This window comes from Ambystoma mexicanum, chromosome 5q, assembly GCF_040938575.1.
Source record: "Ambystoma mexicanum isolate Mex_15411 chromosome 5q, UKY_AmexF1_1, whole genome shotgun sequence".
Taxonomy (NCBI): domain Eukaryota; kingdom Metazoa; phylum Chordata; class Amphibia; order Caudata; family Ambystomatidae; genus Ambystoma; species Ambystoma mexicanum.
Genome location: NC_090933.1, coordinates 504,366,789 through 504,392,585, shown reverse-complemented (window position 1 = coordinate 504,392,585; position 25,797 = coordinate 504,366,789). Strand labels below are relative to the sequence as shown.

The 25,797-nt window shown below is 44.7% G+C and overlaps 1 protein-coding gene across 1 annotated transcript in view; it reads left to right on the top strand.

The window, feature by feature from the left end:
• Positions 1-10,174, top strand: part of GAREM1 (GRB2 associated regulator of MAPK1 subtype 1) — a 929,300-nt gene extending 919,126 nt beyond the window's left edge. Inside the window, exon 6 of the mRNA XM_069620978.1 lies at positions 8,920-10,174. Coding sequence (XP_069477079.1) covers positions 8,920-9,832 — 913 coding nt within the window. The 3' untranslated portion in view covers positions 9,833-10,174. The remainder of the gene's footprint in view (positions 1-8,919) is intronic.
• The last annotated feature ends 15,623 nt before the right edge of the window (positions 10,175-25,797 follow it).

The window sequence follows — 25,797 nt, the reverse complement described above, 5'->3', positions numbered from 1 at the left end:
TGATAATTTTTTGTCACCTATCGTTACCTCAAAGCGTGGTTCCTCCGCACTATTAGGTGTTACCGACAGGATGGGACACACCAAGGACGTCTGTGGGCTGTCCTATTGTGGGTATAATGATTGACCACTTCCTGTGTAAGGGTTGTGTCCCAGGACAGTCACCCTTCCCAGTTGTGTTTGCTGTAGCTGTGTATTGGTCGATGTTACCTTATGGTCCTGTATTTGAGTGGGCTGCTGTACTTGCTGCACTTGGTGTTGTTGTGATATCGCTACCTGTTGTTGCGGTAGCGAATATGTCTGTGGCTGTTGTTGTGTTACTAACTGTTGCTGCGTGCTGCCCTGTGGCATTCCCTGCTGTTGTTGGTAACCCTGCTGTTCCCTTGTAGGCCCTTGTTGTCCTTGTTCCCCCCACACTGGTGTGGAGGGTCTCATCCTACATGTGCGTGACATGTGTCCTAACATTCCACAAATCCAACATACAGGTGGTTCCCTGGTCTGCCATGGGAAACTTCCTGAATTATCCTGGTATACTGGTTGCCCAATGGGGTAGAAGCTTCTGAATCCTCCCCCTTGCTGTTGTGCATTATAGCCATATCCCCTCCCCCTCATCATTCCTCCCCTTCCCCTGTTGTAATTATAATATCCAGCTCCTGATGTCGAGTATCCTCCTCCCATATTAGCCGCGTATGGTGGGGGTGGTGGCAGCTGTTGTGTTATAATTTGTGGTGATTGTATTTGGGAGGGATCTTGTGCGGCCACTACTTGCGTGGGGTTTGGTGTCATTGTTGTAGGTGTAGTTATTAGTGCACCTTCCATCGTGTACTTAGTCAGTTTTTTCTGCACTAATTTAGCCTCTTCCGCTTTTCTATCTTCTTCCTTTTGTTTCATCTTTTCTTGCCACGTCCTACAATGATGTACTATCGTCAGTTGTATTTCCGGCCAAACCTTTGCTTCCATCCCCACTACTTTCTTCAACTGTTTCTGCACTGCCTCCGGAAGCCCTTGTATTAGTATATGATAGAATATTGCCGATGTCTTGTCCCACTGCTCTCTAGCTTCCATACGCCACTTCTCTTGAATTTCCTGGATATAATCAACAGGATCTTCGTTCTCACGCATCTTGCGTGATGTAATTGCTCCTATGTCTGAGGTGTCCGGGTATTGTACCCTTAGTGCTTGCCATAATGCATGTCTGCAGTTTGCAAATGGCGCCCCGTCGTGTGATGTGTTTGTTATTGTGACCCCGGGGAAGCCAGCTCTCTTCCAGATGTCATCTGCTGCATCCCCTAATATTGATATTAGTAGGACCTTCACGTCTCCTACTGCCAGTTTCTGTCCTGCAGTGTGTTTTTCCATCTCATGTATCCATTTCCCTGCTCCTCCACTTAGTGATGGGAGCCTACACTTTATATTTTCCTTGTCTGCATGCTTCCAAGGGACGTATTGTGGTCTAACCCCTCCTCTCTCCAAAAGTGGCATCAGGTTGTGTCCTATCTGACCCCCCGGGTGTCGCGGTGTTGAGTCCATATACCCCTCCTCTTCTTCCGTGTCGTCTACGTCGTCTGTTATGTCCATATTTCCCCCGCTCATAGCTGTTTCCCCTTCATCTCTTCCCCTTCGTTTATTATTTCCTTTATTTGATGTGGGCGTTTGTGTTCGTTCTTCCTGCCTGCATCCTGGGAGATCTCTAAGCCTGCCAGCGTATGGTGTGTGTTCGTCGGGGGCGGGTGCGGGTGTAGGTGGACATGTTGGGCGGGATGATGAGGGTGTAGCTACACGTGTGTGCCTTCCCACCATTCCTTGCTCTTCTTCCTCACTTCCCCCCAGTTCTTCCTTCCTTCTGCAGGCCCATGGTGATTCCCTGTTGGTCCGGGTGATGTACAATTTATCTAAGCTTTCCCTTTCCCCGTTTCTTCCTCCTCTCCTCATTCCTTCTTCTTCCTCACTGCAAAAATCATCCAGGAGCGACAACCCCCAATCTGTCTTTTTCCCCCGAATCGTCACTGTTTTTAAATCTATTAAATCCGTTCCTCCCACTTCTTCTTTACCAATTGCTCCCCTTTGCGCTGATGTTGTTGCTACTTCTGTGTCCCTGCTTACATATTTCCTTATTCCACTCTCCCCTCTCCTCTTTCCCCTTCTTTTTTCTCTACTATTTCTCCACCTATTTCCTCTCTTTTCTTTTTTAATTCCTCCATTACTTCACTACTCATCTTTTCTAATAGCCTTTCTTCCTCTCTCCTCCTTTCCCATCTCTCTCTTTCCCGTTCTAATATGCTTTCTATCACCCTTCCTTCTTCGTATTTCTTTGTGGTTTCTGATAGTATTTTCCTCTTCCATATTTCCATTTCCTTTTCTTTCTCTTCTTCCTCCCTTTCCTTGTCGCGCTGTGCTGCTCGAGATACCCTTTCTGCTGCTGCCGTCACCCTTTCAGCTTCCTTCTTTCGTTCTTCAGTTCGTTCCCTCATTTTTTCCAACTCATTCTTACTTTCTTTCCTTTCTCTTCTTCTCTCTCTTTCCTCCCTCTCAAGCTGTTTGATCAGGGCGTTTCGCTCATTCCTTAACTCCGCTAATCGTTCCTCCAAAATCTCCTCTTCTTCTCGTAACAGCTCCCCTTCCTTCCTTTTCCCCCTTCCCCTTTTATCTTGCTCTTACTCTCATTATCCTCGTTCATTTTTCTTACTACCTCCTTCTCTTCTCCTGTTAATGAACCTCGCAATTTTAATAATACCTGCGCAGCCACCCACTCGTGTCCTATGGCTGCAATTTGTTCTTCGCTAGTCTTCCCTTCCCCTGCTGGCATCTTCGTATAAGTTGACCCTACCGTACTTGTCGCCTCCCCCTACCCCCCCCGTGTAGCCACCTGTAGCTGTATATGGTGGTGGGCTGTATGCTGGGTTCGAATACCCCTCAGCCGCCCTTAATTGTTGTCTCACTACATCTCGTAGTTCCGTTATGGGATATAACCCCCCTTCCTCCTTTTTCACTACTTTCGCTAAGGGCATGTCGTCGCCCTGTTCCTTTTTTATTTCTGTTTCATTTATTTTGCTAGGCTTTTCTCCTCCCTCTTGTCCTTTCTCCGTGGACTGTGTGCTTTCACTCTCTTTTTCCCCATTCTCTTCTTCCTCCTTAACCTTCTTCTCCTCCTTTGTTTCCCCCACAGTGAACATTCCGGTCGGTCCTGGTCGGGACCCTTGGAACATCCTCCATAAGTTAAACACCTCCACATGGTGCGTCAACTTCTTCCCCTTGTATGTGTTATGTAGATGGGTCAATAGTGAGTGCTGGACATATGGGTCGAAACTGCCGTTAGGCCGCCAGGGTGTCGTCATTTTTTTGTCCGTCCCCTGTGTCCATTCTATGCTGTATTTAATCAGTTTCTCCCTATGGGGTGACAGTGTTTTACATATATGCTGTAGCGGGGTAGTGAGGGTGTTCCCCCACCCTTCCGATCCTATCCCGTATGACATGGTAGCACTCTGTTGTTAGCCTCCCTTGATATAGTAGTGGTTACCTGGCTAATAATGAACTCTATACAATTTCAGATATTTTACCTGGCCCCGTAGTTTTGGGGACTTGCGATCGTCCGCTAAAAGAAAGTAATCAAATATGACATTTGCAATTATGTATTCTTTTCTGTCTTTGTTTCTCTCACCTAACACCGTTACGGCCCCCTACGGCCAAGGCGCACGTAGCCCCCTGCGGCTGCGTGCCCTGTGTGACGTGCTTATACAGCCGTCCCACTATTCTTCACCCCTCCTCCTCTTTCCCAACTCGTCGTGGCCGGCGTTCTCCGTGCGCGGTCACGTCCCCCTCTCCACCTTGCCCCGATCTAATCGTTGCCGTTGACCTCCGTCCCCACTCCCTTACCACTATTCGCTTCCCCACCACTTCTTCAACAATGCTGTGTGCTCGAGGTATCCTATGAAAGCCCTACAGGTGACGTCACCAACCTCTTCCAAAACTACCGGTAAGTTCTTTTCACATTTCAGAAAGTGCGAAATAAGTTTTGTTATTTATCCCTGTTAACCCCACAGCTGTCCTCTTGTCACGCCTGGAACAAGGTAACCAATAATATAATCAGACTGCGCACGCTGCGTCGCCTCGCGTGTGATACGCCCCTCAACAGGAGGGCTTAACCAGCCAATTATCTTCCGTATTAGGCAACCAGTTAGCTACCGCCTACAGGAAAACGTCATCTATCTATCGAGTTTCTCTGCTCGATCAATAGGGATCCTCATCTACTCATTGATCAATAATCGCCAATTCGTAGGAAACCACACAAACACACACACACACACCCTTACAGGTGGTCGCGACCTAGGCCAATCAGTGTCTACGAGCGGCCGCACGTGATATTTTCGTGCTCTGCCCACTCTTCTTCGTAGCGTAGCGGACTGCTCTTGCACTTGTCCAGCTACCATTCACTTCACCGTCAACACTAATTTATCAAATCTTCGCCGCGCACCTTGGTAACACCTCCCACCTCCCTTATTCCATTCCTCCCCCCTCCCTCACAATTTCACATTGCTTGTTGGGTGTGGCATACTCACCAAGTTCTCTTGATGCGTGGCCGCTCGACTGCGTGCGCCCCTCCAAGCGGCTCGCCACCTCCCCTCGTCTGGACCACGTCTGGACACTCGCCAACCGCGGGCGGGATACTTCTCAACCGGCTCCCGAGGGCCAATATCCGGATTGCGCTGTCCGGTCTTCTCGCAGTTCCGGCAATGGTCCTGTAGTCCTCAAAAAGGGGGCAGCGGCAGAGGGGGCCGCGCCGCCGGGCCTCCTCGCAACGAGAGTCCTCGGAAAAATAAAATAAAAGGTAGATTGTAAACAGATCTCAGCAGTGCCTCCAACTTGTCGGGGAGTTTCTCCCGGGGTCGGCTGGGCCTTCCACGGACCTCTGGGCTGGGAGGCCCCAACTCCTCCCGCGTATCCCAAAAATGAGTATGAGACACACACAAGAAGCAAGGTGGTTCTGCTGTTTATTGAATAACGGCATGGATGGGTCTAGGATCGCACGTGTCCGTCCAGACTCTCGAAATTCGTGGGGCTCGCAGGCCCCTTTTGCCTCAGTATGACGCGCTACTTGCGTCACCTGGGAAAGTTAGCAAAAAACCTATTGCCACTCTGGATTGCTTCCTCGAGTGGTAGGGTTAGTATAGCATACGTATAGAGAAGATTGTTAGTGGTTAAGGGTCAGTCAGGTGGTATACTTGGGTTGTGCCTTCTATTAGATACTTGAAAATTGTTACACAAAGACCCCTAATGATTGGCTAATGCTAGTGGCGTCAGTGATGAGTGCCCCATGTTCTGATTGGTCCACTCGCGAGCCCCCCAGCCTGGGATCATCGTTGTTCCCAGCTCGCGGTGTACCTGTCATTTGCAACAATATGTAACTATGTGTTCGTGCAGACAATGCGTGGATTTGCTCATATGCCTGAGAGCAGACCATTCCCATCGCTGTAGGTGTCCATTGGGTCATTTCATTGTTGCAGTCTGTGTCTCAGACGTGGGACCCAGGCAACTTCTCCCTCGTTGGTCTGGCACCCTGTCAGGTTTGGCTTGGTCACGTGAGGAGAGACCGTGGCTGAGGCAGAATTCTGCACATTTAAAGTTGTATTTGCCTCTGCGTGTCTGGCTTTGCTTACAGGTGTGACCTTGGCGTCGGCTGGTAGCATACGAGTTGCAACATCGCTCCCTTGGCTATCAGTTCTCGCTGGGCTCGTTCTGCAGGGTCAGCAATTGTACTCTTGCTCGCCGAGTGTTCATGGAGGCTCTTGCTTGCGGCCTACTTGGGCCTGGTTCATAGGTGGGGATGTGTAATGCACGGCACTTATGTTGCGGTGTCACATTGCTTCGTAGGCAGTATCATGTCTTCGTTATATTTTCATCACGATGCAAGGGTCGGGAGAAGCGTCAGCAAGCATGTAAACGAGTGCTTTGTGCGTCTTGCGTTTCTGCATTTCAGAGAACCTATGTGAAAAATAATAAAGATGCGCGTCAGTGGGTGTGTCCGTCACCTACGTCATAGCACTGAGTATGTTCTTCGTGTGGATTGGTGTGGGGGTGTCCAGTGTGCATGGTTGCACAGGTGTTCTGACAGTTGGCTAGGTCGTCATGGCATCCCTAACGATGTAGGTCTTATATTTGAAGGGCTTAGTCGAGTTCATCCATGCCGCAGGTGTCGGCTTCAGCAGGGCAGGCTGGCGGGCAGGCTGGTGGGCACATCCGTATGTTCTTGTACCAAGGTATTTGGTCGTCTAGCAGATAGACAAATTCATCTTGTGGCGGGTGTCTGGGTCCCGATCCTCTAGGCCAGGGGCGCGAGGAGATTGGGGGGAGTCTTTTCTCCCATTCTCCCACTTCACAGGTAACCAGTGCAGTGTCAGATTCAGTCAGGAAGTCAGCAGGGCAGAGGAGGAGAAAAAGCAGAAGCAAAGAGAAAGGTTTTGAGGTGTCTCCAGAACCGGAGATGATTCTCCTCGAGTTTCAGGGATCCAGGGAGGCTGTTCCAGAGGGAGGCCCCAGCAGAAGAAAGAGATCTACCACCAACTCGTTGCTTGGAGAAGCAACTGACCCTGAGTGAGTTGGAGGCGGCTGAGCGAAGGGCTCGAGAAGGAAGATATTTAGGAAGAGAGAGTTGAAGGTATTGGGGCCCCAGAAGGCCTTGCGGACAATGCAGATGGTTTTGAACGTAATCCTCGCAGCCACTAGGAGCCAGTGCAGAGATTTCAGTCCTGGAGAGATACTATCCCTGGGCTTGAGGCCAAGGACAAGTCGCACAGTCCTGTTTTGGATAAGTTGCAGAGAGTAGAGGCAGGTAGATTTAGAAAGAGGCTGTTGCAGTAAGTAGTGCAGCCTGAAGAGAACCAGAGCTCTGGAGACGGTGAGCTTCTGGGGGAAGGAGAGGAAAGGAAGAATACCTCTGTGGAGGTGCAGCTGGTAGGTAGTGTGACTTCTTAGAGACATCAGAGATGTGAGGAGAGAAGGAGAGTGTGGTGTCAAAGATGACCCCGAGGTTTTTAGCCTCACAGGTAGGAGCAGGGGGAGGGTCCAGAGAGGCCGGCCAGAGAGTGACCGGAAAAGAGGGAGCGGGTGTGCCGATGAGGAGAATCTCGGTCTTACTGGCATTAAGGCAGAGATCATTGGCGGCACACCGCTCCTGAATGGCAGACAGGCAGACAGACAGAGATGAGAGGGAGAAGAGGTGGCTGAGGTTAGCCCTAAAATGAGCTGGGTGTCAGTACAAAGCTGTACTTGAATATTTTCTGCCGAGTAGAATCCTAACCAGAATATTCACAAGTGCTCTAACCAGACGATCTAGTAGTCTAATCGGTAAGTCTCTCGTCCTTGTTCCTTATGACCTGAGTTTGAATCCTGGTTTCGGCAGATCACTTACATTATTGGGCACAAATAGATTTCGTGGATCTGGGAAGATGTTTTTTGCTGGATCTTGGATCCGGGAAAATCTGTCCCAATGACCAGCGTGGATTTATAGCATGTAAATCAGAGATTACTGGAATTACTATGGACCAACAACCAACTCTTATATTTAGTATTGAGAAATCTGTTTTAAAATTGTATGGGACGGCTCGCTTCCTTGTCTGGAAATGTATGCACTGCTCCTAAATGATGCATAGCCCTTCAGCCTTTGCGTCGGATCTATGGAGTATTACTGTATATTGCGATACACCTACAATATCCATCTATTCGCGTACACACTTTGTATATTTTCATATGTTCCCAATGTGACTTCTTAAAACTTTATGGGGCAAAATGAAAATCTCGGTAGACGCAACATGCTAGAAAATGTCAACTCAGTGAGCTGTGTGGGAATGTGCATGGGTTATGTGGCGTGTGTTTTAACTCACGCTTGATTTTTGTCAAATAAACAGTTACATTGTTAAAGCATACAAATATTTGCGATTTCTAATTACATTTTATTCCATGGAAAGCTCATTGAATATAAATTTGTATAGACCTAACTGCCTATACAGCCTCAGGGATGGCAGTCGCTGTGCATATGTGTGTCGCTAATCGTATCAATGTATTTGTGAAGAAAGGTTTAGAATGTTTGTTTGTGGTAATATGTTGCACTCTGTGCTGAAGTGATTTGTGCAGGAAAAGCACAAGTCCAACTGGCAACTCAGTGTCTTTATTATTCAAACATGAATGGTAGAGCAAATGGCAAAAGGGCAGCCTGCTTGCCCTGCCAATTTCTTTTTATGGAACATGCACTGGGTCAAACCAACCACCAAGAGATGCAGAATTTTCACCAGCCATTGCATGGCATACATTATGTGCACTCTGCAGTGTGGTTTGGTGTTTTGGCAAAGTTCTTGGATCATCTCACCAATTAACTCTGACGAGGGGTATTCACGTACTTGGACGGGGGTAGGGAGCGCATGCCAATGCATCAGTGCAGCTACACATTTAGGAAGTGTGCAACTGTAAAAGCCGAACGACCGGTATATACCATAACATACCTCTCAGCCTTTCCAGCGGGCAGAGCGGGTGAAAACAGTTTTGTTTTCGGTGGGTGTGAACCCATTGATGACTGTGGGCAGCCAAGGAGCTTGGCCCGTGAGTCAAGTGACTCAAGGGGCGGGCGGCATCCGCCAAAGCGTGTGACTTGAGAGGTATGTCATAATATTGCTCTTGTCTGTGAAGTTTTTGTAATCTGTCCCTAAGTTTGTTGAACAGACAAATCAGAGTTCGAGTTTTCCCAAATAGTTTTGAATTTATTTTAGACCTTTCATTTGCTTCATTGTACACTCTAAGGTCTACTGTTAGTGTTTGTTGTAAAGTTAAAACCGGTCAAATGTCTTCTTGATGGATGCCATTGGTCTACATTAACTGGTTTGCTTCACTTTTTATTAATCACCTTTTTTGTTGTTTTTTCCACCTTGTTTTCAGTGGCATAACAGAAAGTGACAACATATCCCAACCTTCTGAGAAGGCCCCAGTTTCGTGCTACCCCTGCAACTGGATGAAGACTGAGTCAGCAGAACTTGAGAGCAAGTCTCCCTTTGGAAGTCCCCCTTCTAATGTCCTACCAACTAGGCTGTCCTGGCCAAACCGCTTTTGTGGTGCAACAGAGGGCTTGAGTAGGAATGATTTTCTGCTGGATCAGTGTCGAAGTTATTACAGCTACCCCCGACAAAAGACGCCGAGCACACCAAAGAGGAACTTGCCTGCATCCTTTGACTTCAGTGCATGTGAACTCTCAGCTGGGTGTCCTCAGCTGATAGCAAAAGAGTTCAATAGCTTACCAGCTGGTTGTCCAAAGTCAGCCAGCTACTCATTAGAATGTTCTGGTGAGAGGATTCCTGTTGAAGCCAGCACAATGCAAAGCCAGTCGTGCCCTGCCTTACCCCCACGCACACCAAAGTCACACGATGAGAAACCCAACCTTGAACTCTTACCTATGAACATGAAAATAGATGGGGCTGAGCAGGGATCTCAGACATGCTCACCGGATCACTTGGAAGAAGATTATTTTGCTAAGAAGGACAAGCAGGACATCTTTTCAATTTCGTATCCCTTCTCTTCTCCCCTCCACATGCAACTAGCACCCCGGTCTTGTGGGGACGGTTCTCCGTGGCAACCTCCATTGGACCTCTCTGGGTTATCAATTGAAGAGGTATCTAAATCGCTACGGTTCATTGGTCTGCCAGAAGACGTCTTAACCCTCTTTATGACTGAAAAGATAGACGGGAACTTACTACTTCAGCTCACAGAAGAGATCCTCTCGGAGGATTTCAAGCTGAGTAAATTGCAAGTTAAGAAAATCTTACAATTCATTAGTGGCTGGCGGCCCAAGATGTAATAGTCTCGATTAGTTAGTTCTGAACAAAAGGTGAGTGGGGGATGTGCCTCAAGTGCTGCATCTAGTACATTAAATGTTTTTTTGCACTAAAATAACCCTTTTTTGTAAATAAATAGCAGCAAAAGAAAATCTTACTATGCAGTCCAAGGTACGAGTGGTGAATGGATTTTTTTGTACTGTATATCAATAAATATGTTTCGAAATTGAGAGGTGGGCCTTGTGCATCACTGAATATGCGGCAGCTGCTAAACTGATGTTTAAAAGGGAACTACATTTTATCAGAGTAGCTTTATGTCAAATATTGTAATATTTATTATTAAATAGCCCAAGTGTACACAAAGACCACTAATGCTTACGTTCTTTTCTTTGTGTGTGTGTATGTGTGTGTGTGTGTGTGTGTATGTGTGTGTGTGTGTGGGGGGGGGGGCACTGTCCTGGTCTCTGGGATTTAAAGAAGATTTTTGGAGAGTGAATTCACTATAGATTTGCAAGCACTTACTACTTCGATGAAAGCATGTTCATTCTATTGGCTGGTGTTTGATGGGAATCTTAGACCCTAACCAAGGTGCCTCTTGGCAGCACTCAAAACGGTTGACCTTCAATCAAGTGCACAGAAAGCGACACCAGGGATGCCTTCTACGATATCCTGTATTCCTTTTCAGATCATGTCCATGAAAAGCAGCTTCTGGGCAGTCTTCTGCTGTGCCCCATATTCTTCCTCGGATCAGGTGTAGAACAAGCACAGGCCCAGTTTGTGCCTCATCAACTCTGCAGCAAAAGGGTAGAGTTGGGTATTTGTACTCGTATAGTTGCAAGAACCCCTGTGCATAAACTAAAGGAAATGTCACATAAGAGCAACTTTGAGTGTCGATTTACATAATCCACCAGTGGTTTGTTGAAACCTAGTACAGCGAGAATGCTTCCATGCTCCTTGAGTTGTCTTCCTTTCTTCTCAAAGCATCAAAACACGGATCAGTCGAGGTGCATTTTGTTTAAAGGTTTAATCACAAGGTCAAGGACACCATTAACATTGGCTTATGTGGTGTGCTGCTGCAGAGACAAAGGCTGCATTTTACCTGGGAACGCTTCCTCAACTCAACGCTGAGTCAGTTGCACTGTGAGCTGAGAGCTCTTGCTCGGACGTTTCCTGCTTCCTGGAGGAGGCGGGACTTTGCTGCATCACGTGACTAATCACGTGACCATCTGCGGCTACTTATTGAGAACTAAACCGCCCGAGCGGCGTGTGCTGCTGCAGAGACAAAGGCTGCATTTTACCTGGAAACGCTTCCTCAACTCAACGCTGAGTCCTTTGCACTGCGAGCTGAGAGCTCTTGCTCGGACGTTTCCTGCTTCCTGGAGGAGGCGGGACTTTGCTGCATCACGTGACTAATCACGTGACCATCTGCAGCTACTTATTGAGAGCTAAACTGCCCGAGCGGCGTGTGCTGCTGCAGAGACAAAGGCTGCATTTTACCTGGAAACGCTTCCTCAACTCAACGCTGAGTCCGTTGCACTGAGAGCTCTTGCTCGGACGTTTCCTGCTTCCTGGAGGAGGCTGGACTTTGCTCCATCACGTGACTAATCACGTGACCATCTGCGGCTACTTATTGAGAGCTAAACCGCCCGAGCGGCGTGTGCTGCTGCATAGACAAAGGCTGCATTTTACCTGGAAACGCTTCCTCAACGCTGAGTCCGTTGCACTGCGAGCTGAGAGCCCTTGCTCGGACGTTTCCTGCTTCCTGGAGGAGGCGGGGCTTTGCTCCATCACGTGACTAATCACGTGACCATCTGCGGCTACTTATTGAGAGCTAAACCACCCTTGCAGCGTAAAGCCCTTTGGAGTTAAGCCTATTGGCTGTTATCCGGCTGTTGTGCGCTGGAGGCGCAACCCTGAAGACAGCAGATCCAGAGAGGAAAGCTCAAGTCCACTCAAGTTACCCTCGGGAAAACGAAAGTAAAATTGCGAGGTGATTGTGGGAATGGGAGTTCCTATATCCCCTCATGCCACTCAGAATTTACCTCTCAGTGAATTGCTTAACCCACCTCTTGACCCGATTTTATTAAATAAAACCCTGAATGAGGATATAAATAACTCATTTAAGTTGCCATTAACCATCGGATCGGTATCAGAGAAATCGGCTGCGCTTTCATCCACAAACACGACGGAAAGCGCGTTGGTCCCGGAGACAAAAGGAGGAAGTCCAATTGAACAACCAGGGGTCTTTTCTATTGAGGCACAAGACACTAACGCCAGTATACCTATTGTGGTCAATACTTCTTTGTTCCAATCACCATTTGATGTGACAGATACAGAATTTATGCAAATACACATTTCTCCAGATGATGTTAGAGGATCTCGATTAGTCTTTGTTCCCCCTATTAATGCTCCTGCGCCTAACATGCTGCTTGCTAATTACCCGAAAAATACCATTGCAAATGCACCTCCACTAAACAAAGGCTACCTACCTGTGCCATCATCTAAATCTATATTTAACATATGTGAGGCCAATATGGAAAAACATACCTTCTCCAAGAAAGAAGGAGTAAACTTTATGCCAGTGGACGCCATTGAAATCACGGATCGTCACCCAATCACCCGATAAAAAGAAACAGCTTCTGATGCTGACAACTGTGCTTCTGTTATACAGCAAATAGAAGGCCAGACTCAGCAGATAAAGATGGGAGACGTGCGTCAGACGGGCTTAAATCCAGCCCACTCTCAACCTCTGACTTTCGAGCTTCCTTCCAAAAGGCCAACTTCTGTGCGTTCGTCACACAGCTCACATAAAATAGATCTCGTAGCGAGAGAAGCTTGACTCACAGAGCGTCTGACTGCATACTTTCATGTAATCAAAGAGAAACTGATCAATAGTTTCTCCAATACATCTGTGGAAAAATGTTCAACGCCTTGTAATCGCGGAATCAAGGAAGGCAACAACAAACTGACGCCAACTCCACTGGTATTAGTCACCCCAAAAAGTCTATCACAATGTTTCCATCTAGGTGACACTTTAGGAAATACACAGCCTGCCTCTGTGGACAAATCCATTCTATACCCACAAGAGCATTTGTGCCAGTTGGTAACAATCCGGCACACTCCAGTAATCACAATTTACACAACAAAACATGTTAGTTTCCCTTGGAACAATCTATGCATGAAGGCTTGCAACCAATTTTATCCCCAGAGCAAAATAAAGATTCAAAAACGAAATCTAATCTGTCAGTGGCTGCAGGGATTCAAATACATAATAATGTATTGGATGCAACATCTTTAGCCCTAATTCCTTTTGTAAAATTATACGACTCCTTATATGATGCCATAAAAGATCAAGACGCACTATTGAACACTCTTATTTCAAAAGTTGATAATATGGAGAAAATAAATGATGCTGTAACTAAAAGAATGGAGAGAGAAGCTGAAATCTCATCTCAATGGCAATATCGCCTAGGAGACTTAGCTGCTAGACAACATGAAGATAACTCTTCACTAATGAATGCCATACTGGAAAGCATGAAATGGCTGAGGCAAAAGGAACAGAAGGCTATGCAATTACCCACTGATGCTGTTGGCGCACAAAATACGGTTGAGGTGCAATCTATTCAAGTCCCAACTACTCAACTTGATATTCACTTGGTGGAGTCTGAACAGCCTAATGTGTTGACGACGCCACCAAAAAGCTTAACAGAGATCGAACATTCAACCACAAAGACCTCTGATCAGGGGCCAAGTGAGCCGACCTCAATTCCAAATGGTCAACCTGAGGCCAGGAGAATGCAACCACCTTCGACGATATAAAATGATCCCAATATAGTGGAACAGATATCTAAGGACCTCGCACCAAACCAAGCTGTAAACTCCTCTAAACAAACGACTTTTGGAATCTTTTCTGGCACTGCTAAAACATTAACGGTAATGAAAACAGTTAAAACAGTGTCTAAGCCAAAAGCAGCAACTTTAGCCCCAAGTAAGAATGATAAAAAGGCTACAAAAAAAATATGGGCTTTGTCAGGAGATTTGTCAGAAATCTATCTGCACCACAAAAACTAGGCCTGTTTGAACGTAAGCAGGAGAGAAATAAAACAACTACAAAAGAAACAGAAAATGCAGACACACTTGTTGTCCCAAAATGCAGAGAGACTATGTCTGTGTCATAAAAACTAAATCCCAATAAGCGGGCTCGCTTAGATTCAGAAGACCGCACAAGTGACATACAGGATAACTCACTGGAATTATGCGAATATTCTACATATTCCATTGACTCAGAAGATTCGAAGAACTCGGAAGAATCAGTAAAAATCCAACGAAAAATAGTCAACAAACATGATTCAAATCTGAGCCTAGAACCGATTAATTTGGTTCATCCATCCAAAGTTTCGTTTTCTAGCAAGAAGATCACCGGTGCCCTGTAAATAGGTCATAGAAGCGCAGCCGTTTTGACAAACAAGTCTCTTGCTCCAATTCCTCTAGCTCCGGGAGATCATTTGTCAAAAAATTCTACAACAAATTTTAATCCAAAAATGACACAAGCTCAATTGAAAAATCGAAAGCAGACTCAACCTAGAGCATCACGAAGGCGAATAGAACATGAAGATCCAAATCGCTCAACCTGGAGGATCTGGATAGAAAACTTATTTCCAGACGAGAATGAAGTAAATCTCAATCGAAGAAATGTGATGAGGCTATTGCATAATATACCATCATTACATATAATAACTTCAGATGATATAGGAATTGTGGAATATATATCAGAAGATGCAGCTGACAAGGTGTTTGTACATATAAGATCAACAGCAGTGGAAAAACAGTGTTAGCTGCTAAAGAGTAAATTTTAACATTTGGTTTTGACATTGAACTTGAAAAAGATCAGCCTAAATTACAAAATGATACATGTGTACAGACCATTGAAGTACTCTCACCCTCTGAATTAAGTCGTCAGTTATTGAGACAACAATTCAATGTAAAATCTCCATGGTCAACTAATGAAATTCGATGTAGAGACAAAAATCCAATAGCTAAAAAATCCGATCTTTGCAGAGACACTCGCCCATAACTAAAGACATTATATGTAGAACAACCATGTGGGATCATATCTTGGAACACCAGGGGATTTCATAATCTTTTTCAAGATTTCCCTTTGTCCTTGGAGAATAACTTTGCCCTCTGTTTACAGGAGACTTGGCTGCGGGAAACTCCAATCAAAGATGGTTATACTGTCCTGCTAAATAAGGCAGGGAAAAATCTCTGAGGTCGTCCCTATTCTGGTCTTATTACTATGGTGAACAACTCTTATGGGTGGACCGTTGAGAACATTTTTAACCCAAATATTTTAATCCAGGGGACACTCCAACTCAGAATCTGGATCAAAGGAAACATCTACTTATGATAAATACGTATTGGAACCCCGCAATGATTTCGACATCTGACTTCATAAGAGCAGTTACCTCGATAATTGATCCATGTCTGATATTGTATTCAGATTTGATAATAATAATCTGCAGTGATCTGAATTTATCTTGGTTTGAGGTACAACAAACAGGTTCATGCATTAACAATACCTGTAGAGGAGATTTATAGAGACCGGCATTACAAATCAGAAATTGTGGGATGCTAAATGGCTCAATTAAAGGCGATATACCAGCAGGTCCTACATGGCAAAGAGACCAAAGCAAGAAAACGTTGGATTACATTTGGCTGTCTTTATCTGAGTGGTCGAAAATTGACAACTTGAAAATTCATAAGACATCCAGTAGTGATCATTATTTATTGGACCTAACATGGTCACTCCTACGGGCAGTAAAGCCAGAAGTGTACACTTTGCCGGTGGAAGTGAATCAGGTCGGAAACAGACTTAGAATTAATGTAAGCCATATAAGCTTACTGAGACTAAACCTAAATGAAAATTTAAGCTCCACATTTTTTAGAATGAATTATGCCCTTCGTCTGGCACAATACTGTACAAAAAAATCCTCATCGAAGCTCCAGACACAGGTAAAGAAATATACCTATAGTGCGCAAGTCAGTAATGAGAAAAAGAAAATGAACACGAAGATCAGATCTATAAAAAGGACAAGTCAAGATCCTAACATCTCACGTGCGATAAAGGAATGCAAACAGAAATATCGTAATTGGCTCAAATCCTTTAACATCATAAGAGACCAAGAACGAGGAGAATCTATCTTGTCTCTAATCCTTCAAAACAACTCCAAGGAAATATGGAAAATCTTAAATGGAAATGCAAACCAAGAAGTAAGTAAGATCTCTATGTCATCCTGGGCAAAACATTTTAAAAGTGTTTTCAATAGAGGTCACGATTGTCATGATTCCTGGTCTCAGATTGACACGGACCACTGGGATGTTTGTGAATCTTATGAAAACATTGTAAAAATGATTCAACAACTGAAAAATTCCCGTGCTGCAGGTCCTGATGTACTCACTAATTTGATGCTAAAAGAAAAAAAAGAAGCATGGGCAGAATTCATTGTGGAGTTATTTTCCCTCATAGCAAAATCTAAGGAAATTGCAGTTTCCTGGAAGACTGCAGTCATTATCCCAATATTTAAAAAAGGCAACAGGGATGGCCCAGCAAATTATCGGCCTATTGCTTTAATGGACTTAATAGGCAAGATCTTCGCCACATGTCTTCAATTTAAGATCACTGCTTGGGCCACTAACATCGGCCTGTTTGACTGGTGGCAAACTGGCTTCACTAAAGAAGTTGGCACGGAAATAAATCTATTAATTGTCAATCTTCTAAAACTTGAAGCATTGAAGTCCCGTAAAAAACTTTTTATGGCCTTCATTGATATGAAACAAGCCTTTGATACTATCAATCGCTCTAAACTCTGGAATAAATTATCAACATGGGCTTGCCCGTCATCTCTACTTCACCCGCAAATCGCCTTACACAATGAAACGTCTATTAGAGTTCGAATTGATAAGAGCGGACATCTAACTAACAAAATGCGAACAACAAGTGGTGTAAAACAAGGCTGCCCTTTGGCAGCGCTTCTGTTCAAATTATAGATATCAGATATCTCTGAAGATTTGAACAATGTGTGCTGTTTTCCACCCAAAGTGAATGGCCAACACATTAGTTGGGCTCTCTGTGCAGATGACATTGTGCTGTTTGATCAAACTGAAATTGGTCTACAAAGGCTTTTGACACAACTAGTATTCTATCTAACAGCCAATGATCTTGCTATCAATGCCAGCAAATCAAAAATTATAGCTTTTGGATCTAATCACCTCACTAGCAAATCCTTCAAATGGACTGTTGCTGGAGAACCAATACAATCAGACTCAGTTGTTCACTATCTGGGAGTGCAGATTATCAAATCAATCAGAGAATGGGATTGGATATTAGATCTAAAACATCACATGGCAATGTTCACCATGCAAGGTCAAAGGCTGCACGCTGAGTATGGCAAATTTACACTCGCTCCAATAAGATCTTTTTATGTGCATAAAGTTATCCCAGCGCTAACTCATGGAGCGGAGGCCGGTCTGAATATAGACCAAAAAATCTGGTCATCACTTGAAGGCCTTTTTTGGAGAAAGATATTGAACTTACCTCGAGGTACTGCTGTCGTGGCAATTAGACATGAATTAGGCCTAGAGCCTGTGTATGGAATCATACAATGGAAATCAATTGCCATGTTAAGAAAAATGTGTCAAAAAAGGTTGCATCTCCATATGAAATATTCAAATCAACAGATGAACATCCGCACACTGGGATTCTACTGATGTGGGTCAATAAAATCATGAAGATCATTGAAGTGGCCGATATACCATGGGACTTGGTAATGGATATACCGCAAGTTGCCAAAAAGAAGCTTAGAAAGTGGAATTGGATAAAGAATACTGAGATCCGTGACTCTTTACCAACCTCTCTTTTTATAGGTGTAACTTATAACACTTGGACAAACTACCGAAATATCTGGAAAGATTCCCTTCAAGGTACCATTGCAACAAGTTTTTAAGAATCCGTTTGAACGCTTATAATACAAAAGAAATGATGTGGATGAAACATCATAAAGACTCAACAGATAATTTCTGTAGATTCTGCATGAAATCGACAGAATCACTAAAACATCTTATAACAGAATGTGTTGAACTTGAATCTGATCGCATGTCCTTTCTTGGTAGATTCTTTTCTCCCGGGATAAACATTGAGGAATGGTGGTTTAATTTACTCTCTGGAAAGAGGCCTCCACTAATTTGTGCAGTTATTGATCATATGGAGAAGATCCTAAATTACGATTAATCTCTAACTAAATGAATTGAATGAAGGAAAGTAAAATGTTGATAGAATCTTATATGTAATTAAAGTTTTGTAATAAAACTAATTGTTACAAATAAAAAAAAATAAAAAAAAGCATTGGCTTATTTCCCAAAGGGCATGATACCATATGTATCTTAGTACTGATTTATCATTTGACCAAATGCTTCATATGATATATTTTTACCCTCGACTGGAAACATCAGCTGCAAAGTAAGCATTACAATCACTAAACTGCCAGAAGCACAGAGGAAAAAAACAAGAGTGGCTGTAAGTGTTTGTAAGGAGGGGTTGCTTCCCAATACTTCCCTTTCTTTGCTCTTTCCTCGGTGGCATGGCTACATCCAAACTTATAATGACCCCCTATGTATTTTTATGTTCAGTGGTTATGGGTTAAACATGACCGGGCATGAAGTTCTTGGAAATATATTAAGACAAAGGGACGTTGACAGGTACGGAAGGATGTTAAGAGCTTGTAGCATGATCTGTGAAAATATAAAAAGCCAGCACCTGGAACAACAGAGTTCTACTATTTGTCTTAACTTACTGTTATTACGTGTGATTAAAAACATAGAAACTTTCTTTAGATTGCATCGAATTGTGGTCCCACCACGCTGTAGCGTTTTACCTCTAAATAAAACTAAAAAAAAAATGAAAAATAAGTGATGTGTGTTATGACCATGTAATAAAGAACCAGGCCGTTTTATGAATTGTACAAATATTTTATTTTGATAATAAAGGCATTTAATACAGCAAGGAAAATAATTATGTACATTTAATTCAATGCAGAGAGGAAAGGTTTTAAGGCAAAGGAAACTAATCATGCAGATTAAAACAACTAGCTCTCAGACACTAAGCTAGGACGGGTACATCGCCTGTGTGGCATAGATGAGTGGAGATCGAGAGATGGCAGTGGTGCTGCAGAATAGTTAGGGGATGGGTAAGAGATTAGCACCAAAATATTTAATAGCCATAGGGGTGCATCAATCTGCCTGGTGCCAGCATTCTTTTTCTACTGACAGTGCTAATTTTCCACTTTTTTATTGCGCACTATACCCGGATGTGTAACAATGATAGACTGTGCAGTGTTACATGCAGCTTCCTGTACAAAGGATTGCACCAGATCTCTCAAACTATCAATATGTATTGTGAAAGTGTTGTTAACGTTCAACGTTACACCTTTCACCTTCATACCGACGGTCCCTAGAGATGTATGATATGCGTGTTTTGGGGCCCGCATATACAAACTCGAAAATGTATTCACCGAGAGCTAGCTCTGAAGTTAGATCCCCTAGATATACGCTGGTGGGCGGGTTGACATCCCCGGGCAGCTGACAGAAACCCGGGCAGCTGACAGAAACAATGCTCGAAGTATCGTGGTACACAACCCACTCTTGTAATTGATCCATCACAGCAAACCGTTTTACGTACGTGTGAGCAGTTGTGGACGCAGCTATAAATATGTTTGTGTTGTCTGACGTTATTGGATATTCCACGGCATAGCGACTGCACAGACTAGCCTTTTCATCGTCTATGAACATGTAGCTGCTCATGCCGTACGAATTGTCAAATAGATGGGCGTGGAGCACACCAGGGTCTGTGACGATAGTTGTGTTGGGCAAATTAACTCTTTGCGCAAACTTAGCCCACAACAAATTAAGGCATAGTTTTGCCAACAACCGCAGAGCGGGGTTGTCCTCGATGTGTTCCATACGCAAGTGTATTCCCTGATGTTTAAAATAATCATCTATTTAAGCCTCTTTAGCGGCTTCATCCACACAACCGACAGAAAAGCCAGAGACTTCGTGTTTCCGCTGTAGGAATATGTAGACATAATTACAGAAGCGATTGAGGGCGATTGTTTTAAAATGCTATATTTCGTGTATGCGCCTCAGGCGATAACCCTGTTTCAAAGCTGTGTGTAGCTCGGTCGTACACCAAGTCACTGTCAGCCTTCGCTCTTTATCCGTGTGCCCGCACATAGCCTGTTTTGTCTCGACACATGTAGGGCAAAGCGCAAACATGAGTTTACCGTTGTATATATAGGGTTACATGTCTGGCCCATCTTGTCCATTGCACCTGTCTGCCCTCCCCCTTTTTTTCCCTGTCACTTGCCGTCATGGCACCCCTCAGCACTTGCTCGCCCCTTTGGGCCCCCCCACTCCTGCACTTCACCCCCTTCCCTTTCCCAACCCTCCCCAGCACTTTTATCCCCTTTGTCTCTGCACTTGCACAGTAGAATTGTTACAAGGCCAATATAACCATCACTGATAGGTTTTTTCTATGTCCCCCTCCCCATTTTTTGTCTTGTGGTGCCTGGAAACACTTCTGTATAGGCGCCATACAAATGACCAATAAAATAAAAACATTTTCAAAAAGACCTCGGGTGGGTAGACCTCACACCTAATTAGTCGGAAATACTGGTCTATATCGCCAAAATGACTGCAGATGATTTTGGGATGCCCCACATGATAGGATTGGCCATTATTTACAGAGGGGTTTAGACTGGTAAAATCTAGGTAGTGTATTTACTCACCCTCTGAGATGCGATGATGTAACTTTAAAGCATTTGTGTGGCCACCGTATAATGCATCTGGGGGCTTTCGGGGGTCAGGTTTATCCCTCTCATTAAGAAAACAGCACACATCAGGATTGTACTGCACCATCGCACGCCAGTTATGTTCCCAGATACTGATAACGTGAACAACCCAACTGGCTAGGAAAGGCTGTTTCAATAGGGCGAGTCCATGCAGCTGTAGTGCCCATCAAAGTATTGAAACCCTTAGCAGGGTAACAATCGGGACATCCATGATAAAATTCAGCCGTTGAAATTGTAGGCTGCTTCCACCCTCTGAACCACTGCATAGCCATCCAACCAGTATTGTGCGTAGCGTTTCTCACCTTCGCCAGTTAGGGTGTGTTGTATAGGGGTGTTTTCATTCTCTGAGATGTATAAGAGCCATTGAATTGATGCAGTGGAATAACGTTTATATCACCCATGATATGAACCCTGGGGAAGCAGTGCAACTGTTTTAGGCTTAAGATATAGTTGTCTGTAGATCTGCATAAAACAATTAGCCAACGTGGTGTTTTGAAAAGGATCGATGTATGACACGTGTATCCCACCCTTTATAGGTGTTTCCAACCAGGCATTTGAATGATACCGTCCCTGAACAAATTAAAATCTTGTCTTAAAATGTTGACATCTTCTTGAAAGTAGGCCCTTAATTCTTGGTGAAAGTCAAACACGCTGTCTTCATTTGCCTTGTACCACACCATGAACTGATCGTTCTCACTAGGCATCATGTATTAAATGATGTACTGGACCGGGGGTGGCATCGAGCCTATGTACTTCTAGTTAGCTGCTGTGTTGAAAAGATGGGGAAAGAAACCCTTTGAACCGGGGAAACTAAAAGCTCTTGGGAGTTTGCGGAGTTTCACAGGTAAAAAGTTGAAGGAGTCAATAAAGCATATCTGTAGAGGTACCAAAAAGACAGCCATAACCTTAGCACCCTGGATGATAAGTTTTCCTTACATTTTTTTTCCCAAACCAATTGTCACAGTACAAAGAATCCATCATAGCCTTTGTAATTTTGTGCTAAAAGGTATAACCCTGAGAATGTGCTTGTTATAAAAGTGCTGACTAAGGCCGCCACACAAGATTCAGCTGTAAATTCCCAACAGCTGACACAAGTTAGATGTCAGGCATAGATATAGTTTGGTTGGTGGGTTACATTCTCTTGGCGGGCTTCCATGTCATACACTATGTAGTTCTCAGTTTTATTTTTAGCTCTACCGGCCGTCATGTAACATGTGTTTGGCCGTGTTGACAATGGAAACTCTGCACACCCTACGGATTATTCCATCAGTTATGACTCTCTGGAAGCCATTTTTTGCAGGCAGGGCAATCAAAGCGATGTTCGCACACGACTACCCCCAATAACGCTTTCTGAATGTGCTTATCTAGACAGGTCCGAGACATTTTGCACGTTCTTCCTTAAGCGCTTGACATTCCTCTCTTAAACACAAGCAACCGTGATACTGACAACTAAGTTTGTTCATGGAAATGTGGTGGCAGTGCCGACAGAGATTTTTATCCCCCCCAAAAGGAATCTGTCGAGAGCCCCGAATCTTTGTATACCTGCAGAGCTTTCATACATATATCAGCATTTCTTTGCTCCACGGTTCCATTAAACATATGAGACTAGACGCCACAATGTGATTTAAGCGTCCGTGATCAAAATTTAACAACCATCTGCCTTTGTATTTTATAATGTGGCTGTGCAAAATTTTGCTTTAAGTTTTATAAGCACCGCCAGAACGAGTTCTGATAACTAGTGCCACGATTCTTAGCGGTGCACAACACATAAATTGCAAAATGCAGAAAGTATCACGTCGGAGTTGCCTTGTAAACAAGGGTCTGTTTAAACTCTCATCCTCCATCCTTATTTGAACAAAATCATTTGGCCTGACAGTTTCCAAAATCAGTCGAACCAGTGTTTCCACAGCTTCTGGTATGACCATTAGGCTGTGCCCCAGGGAGCGCAACTGGCCCAAATTCATGAATCTCAACTCCTCATAATGCTCCACGGCCAAGAATGTTTTATAACTTCTTTGATAAATCTGTACCCTCTCCAAATAAATCGGGGTCTCCGATGTGTGGGGGGGGGTTGGTCCCTTTGTTGTACTAGCCGGATCGCATCTGGATATAACCAAACAGGCCTTTTTTAAGATTTAAATAGCCGAGACCTCTGAGCTCGAGACCTGGCCCATTTTCAGTTCCGCTCCTTGTCTTTAGGGATATGCCGAAATGGATACCCACCCCCACGCTGAACAATCACTTTGTGACAATGGTCGTGTATTTAATTTGACTTGTGCCCCTTGAGCACATGGGGTTATAGGCCTGTACTTGAGTGTTTTTTTAGTTTTCTAATAAGGCTGGTTTGAGGGGGGGGTCGTTAGTTGCTAGTCATAACTCTTTGTGGTCGCCTGATATGTTTGATAGTGGGTATTGACCGAGTGTAAGCTGCATTAGAACCCACTATCACTGTACTAGGAACAGGGGGTAGCTTTGGGTTACTGGTTGCAGTGTGATTTTCTGAATTTGTGGGGTCCTCGGGGGCTAGTGTGCTGTGTTCAACATGTGGGGTGGGAGTGTCTAGCGCAGTATCAGGCTGCGTCCATGTGGGTGTTGCACAAGGCGTCTCACAGGGTAACCAAGGGGCTGATGTGTAATATTCAACAACTGACCCGTTAGCTAGCGGGTTATCGGACTGCACCCCTATGGCTGCCTCACAAGTTCCCACTGGTGAGGTTGTAGTATCACCCCGCAAATATTTTATTAGCGTTAAAACTGCCCTTTCCACATCTTCAAAAGCACCCCGAACAACATATTGTACAATCTCCTTCCTCTCGCTGTATGGCTGTAAACTTTTCACAATGGCAAGCATTTTCTTGTAACTTTGTTTTAAAGTGAGGCTCCTGTCTGATTTTTACAACTCTTCTGCACTGTCCATATTACTAACCCCCGGATCATGAACAATAGATAGAGGCACTTTCACATAACCACGCTGTTCAGTTTTACCAACAGTATCCCTAGCCAGAATAGTTACGGGGCGTTAGGAGGTGAGTCAACGGCTGTATCCATACTAGTGTCCGATGTTGATGCAAGCTCAGAGGGGTCATCGGCCAGAGGCTCAACACTTACCACCTGGTCATTTACAATATTAATGACACTGGCACAGTATTCCTCCACATCATTGTGCCCACATCCCTCTTGAGCATCAACAGGAGCAATATTAACGACGACCACACTGTATGTATTGCCATCCCTGTGCACACTTCCCTCTTGGGTACCAACAGACGCAATATTAATAACAGCAGCATCTTTAGTGCCATCAGTATTGATACATACACCTGTTTTAATGGTACTGCAAATGCCAACAATTCCAGCATCCTTAAGAAGCGCCTCAAGGGCTGTACAAAACTATTAGACATAGGGCCTCATTATGACACTGGCGGTAGCCAAACCAGCACGGCTGCCGCCAGTATAATATTTTTCGATGCTCGCGAATGGGCAATTACCTGTCATTATGGCCCTGCCAGACCCGGTAATTGCCCATTTGCGGGCACCGGAAAATATTCTTCCCCATTCCCATTGAACCCCATAGGGCTCAATGGGAATGGGGAAGCTTGATGCACCGGCACCATTAGTGAATGGTGCCGGTGCATCCGACATGCTCTGCTCGCGGGGCAGAACGCGCTGGTAGCTTACCGGCACCGTTACTACCGGACCAGAAAACTTATAATGAGGCCTGTAGTGTCTGAAAACTCCAGGGGCGGTGGAATGCCACTAGATTGCATCCCATTCTGCTGCAAAGTAGTCATCAACACATCTAACTCACTCAATGTGTAATTATGGATAACTGAAGTAATACCCGGTTGTACACAGCCCATGCCCACCCACCCATCGGCACCCACGTATCTTCCTGCAGAGGCAGTGCAAGCTTGCCATGGTGGATAGATGGAGAATGGACAAAGGAGTTTTCAACAGGGTTCAATGGTACATTAACTAGGTTATCTAAAACTTCGACAATGGCAGAGCTGACGGTATGATTCTCACTTTCAAAACTAGCTCCAGCTACATTCTCAGAATTAGTTATTGGTGCAGCGCCTTCATCAGACCATTTTTCTTAAACCGCAGTCGGTGCTCATGACACTGTGGTTGGCTTACGAACCCAGGCTCATTCTCAACATTGTGCCGTAACATTTGCCGCTTGGGGCATCCAAAATTTGCATTTCTATACCCCTGCTCCCACTTTAAAACCAGTCTGACAAGCAGCTGTACACTTTTAAAGCATGTTTTCACCACCAAACCAGCGAGAGGTGTGCCTGAAACTGCTGATTATATTGGGGAACTCACCCCCATCCTAGCCACAAAGCTTTGCAGGGTTTAAGAATACGGTTATATCCACCAGAGCCCTCAATTGTGCTGGGGTGGAGGAGAAAATCCATGGACAGGGTTTGAAACCAGACCACCCCCTGTGCCGCTCCAGGGTTGGTGACTTGTTAAATGTGCTACCCCCGTTGCCCAGTCTCTTCCACTGGTAGAACACATGGATGTGGCTTGCCCCGTCGGATCCCCAGTCAGGCCATTTCCTAGATATTGGTTGTCACGGTCCAATGCGGGTGCAGCACAGAAACCATAATAGCCCTCCTGGATCTCAGACAGTCCTTTATCACTCGATGGGGCCCCCAATCCAGCAATGACCGTTCCCGCTTGTGAAGGAAATCTTGCTGCGTTGAGCCCTCCAATCCGACTGTCCCCGCTGATGATCTGGCAAAAACATGCACCCCCAACCTTGGACCCTCAGAACATCCGGGGCATGTTGCATCAACTGTACAAATGTTCATAAATCCATCTGATGACGCTTGTCGGTTGGCACAGGTAGTTTTTTCAGAATCTGACTGCTGTAACATCCAGTTGTTGGAAGACTTGCCAGCTCTAAATAAAAAGAATATGGAATCAGAATAGGCCATCTTTTACACACAGTCCTCCATTGATATATAACACATCACCAAACACCTCAAGCCTGGTATAACACCCTGGTACTTGCAAAACTTTAATAAATCCACCTTTCCAGTGTTTTGTGCGAATAAATCTCGGATACACCACTTAATCAAAGG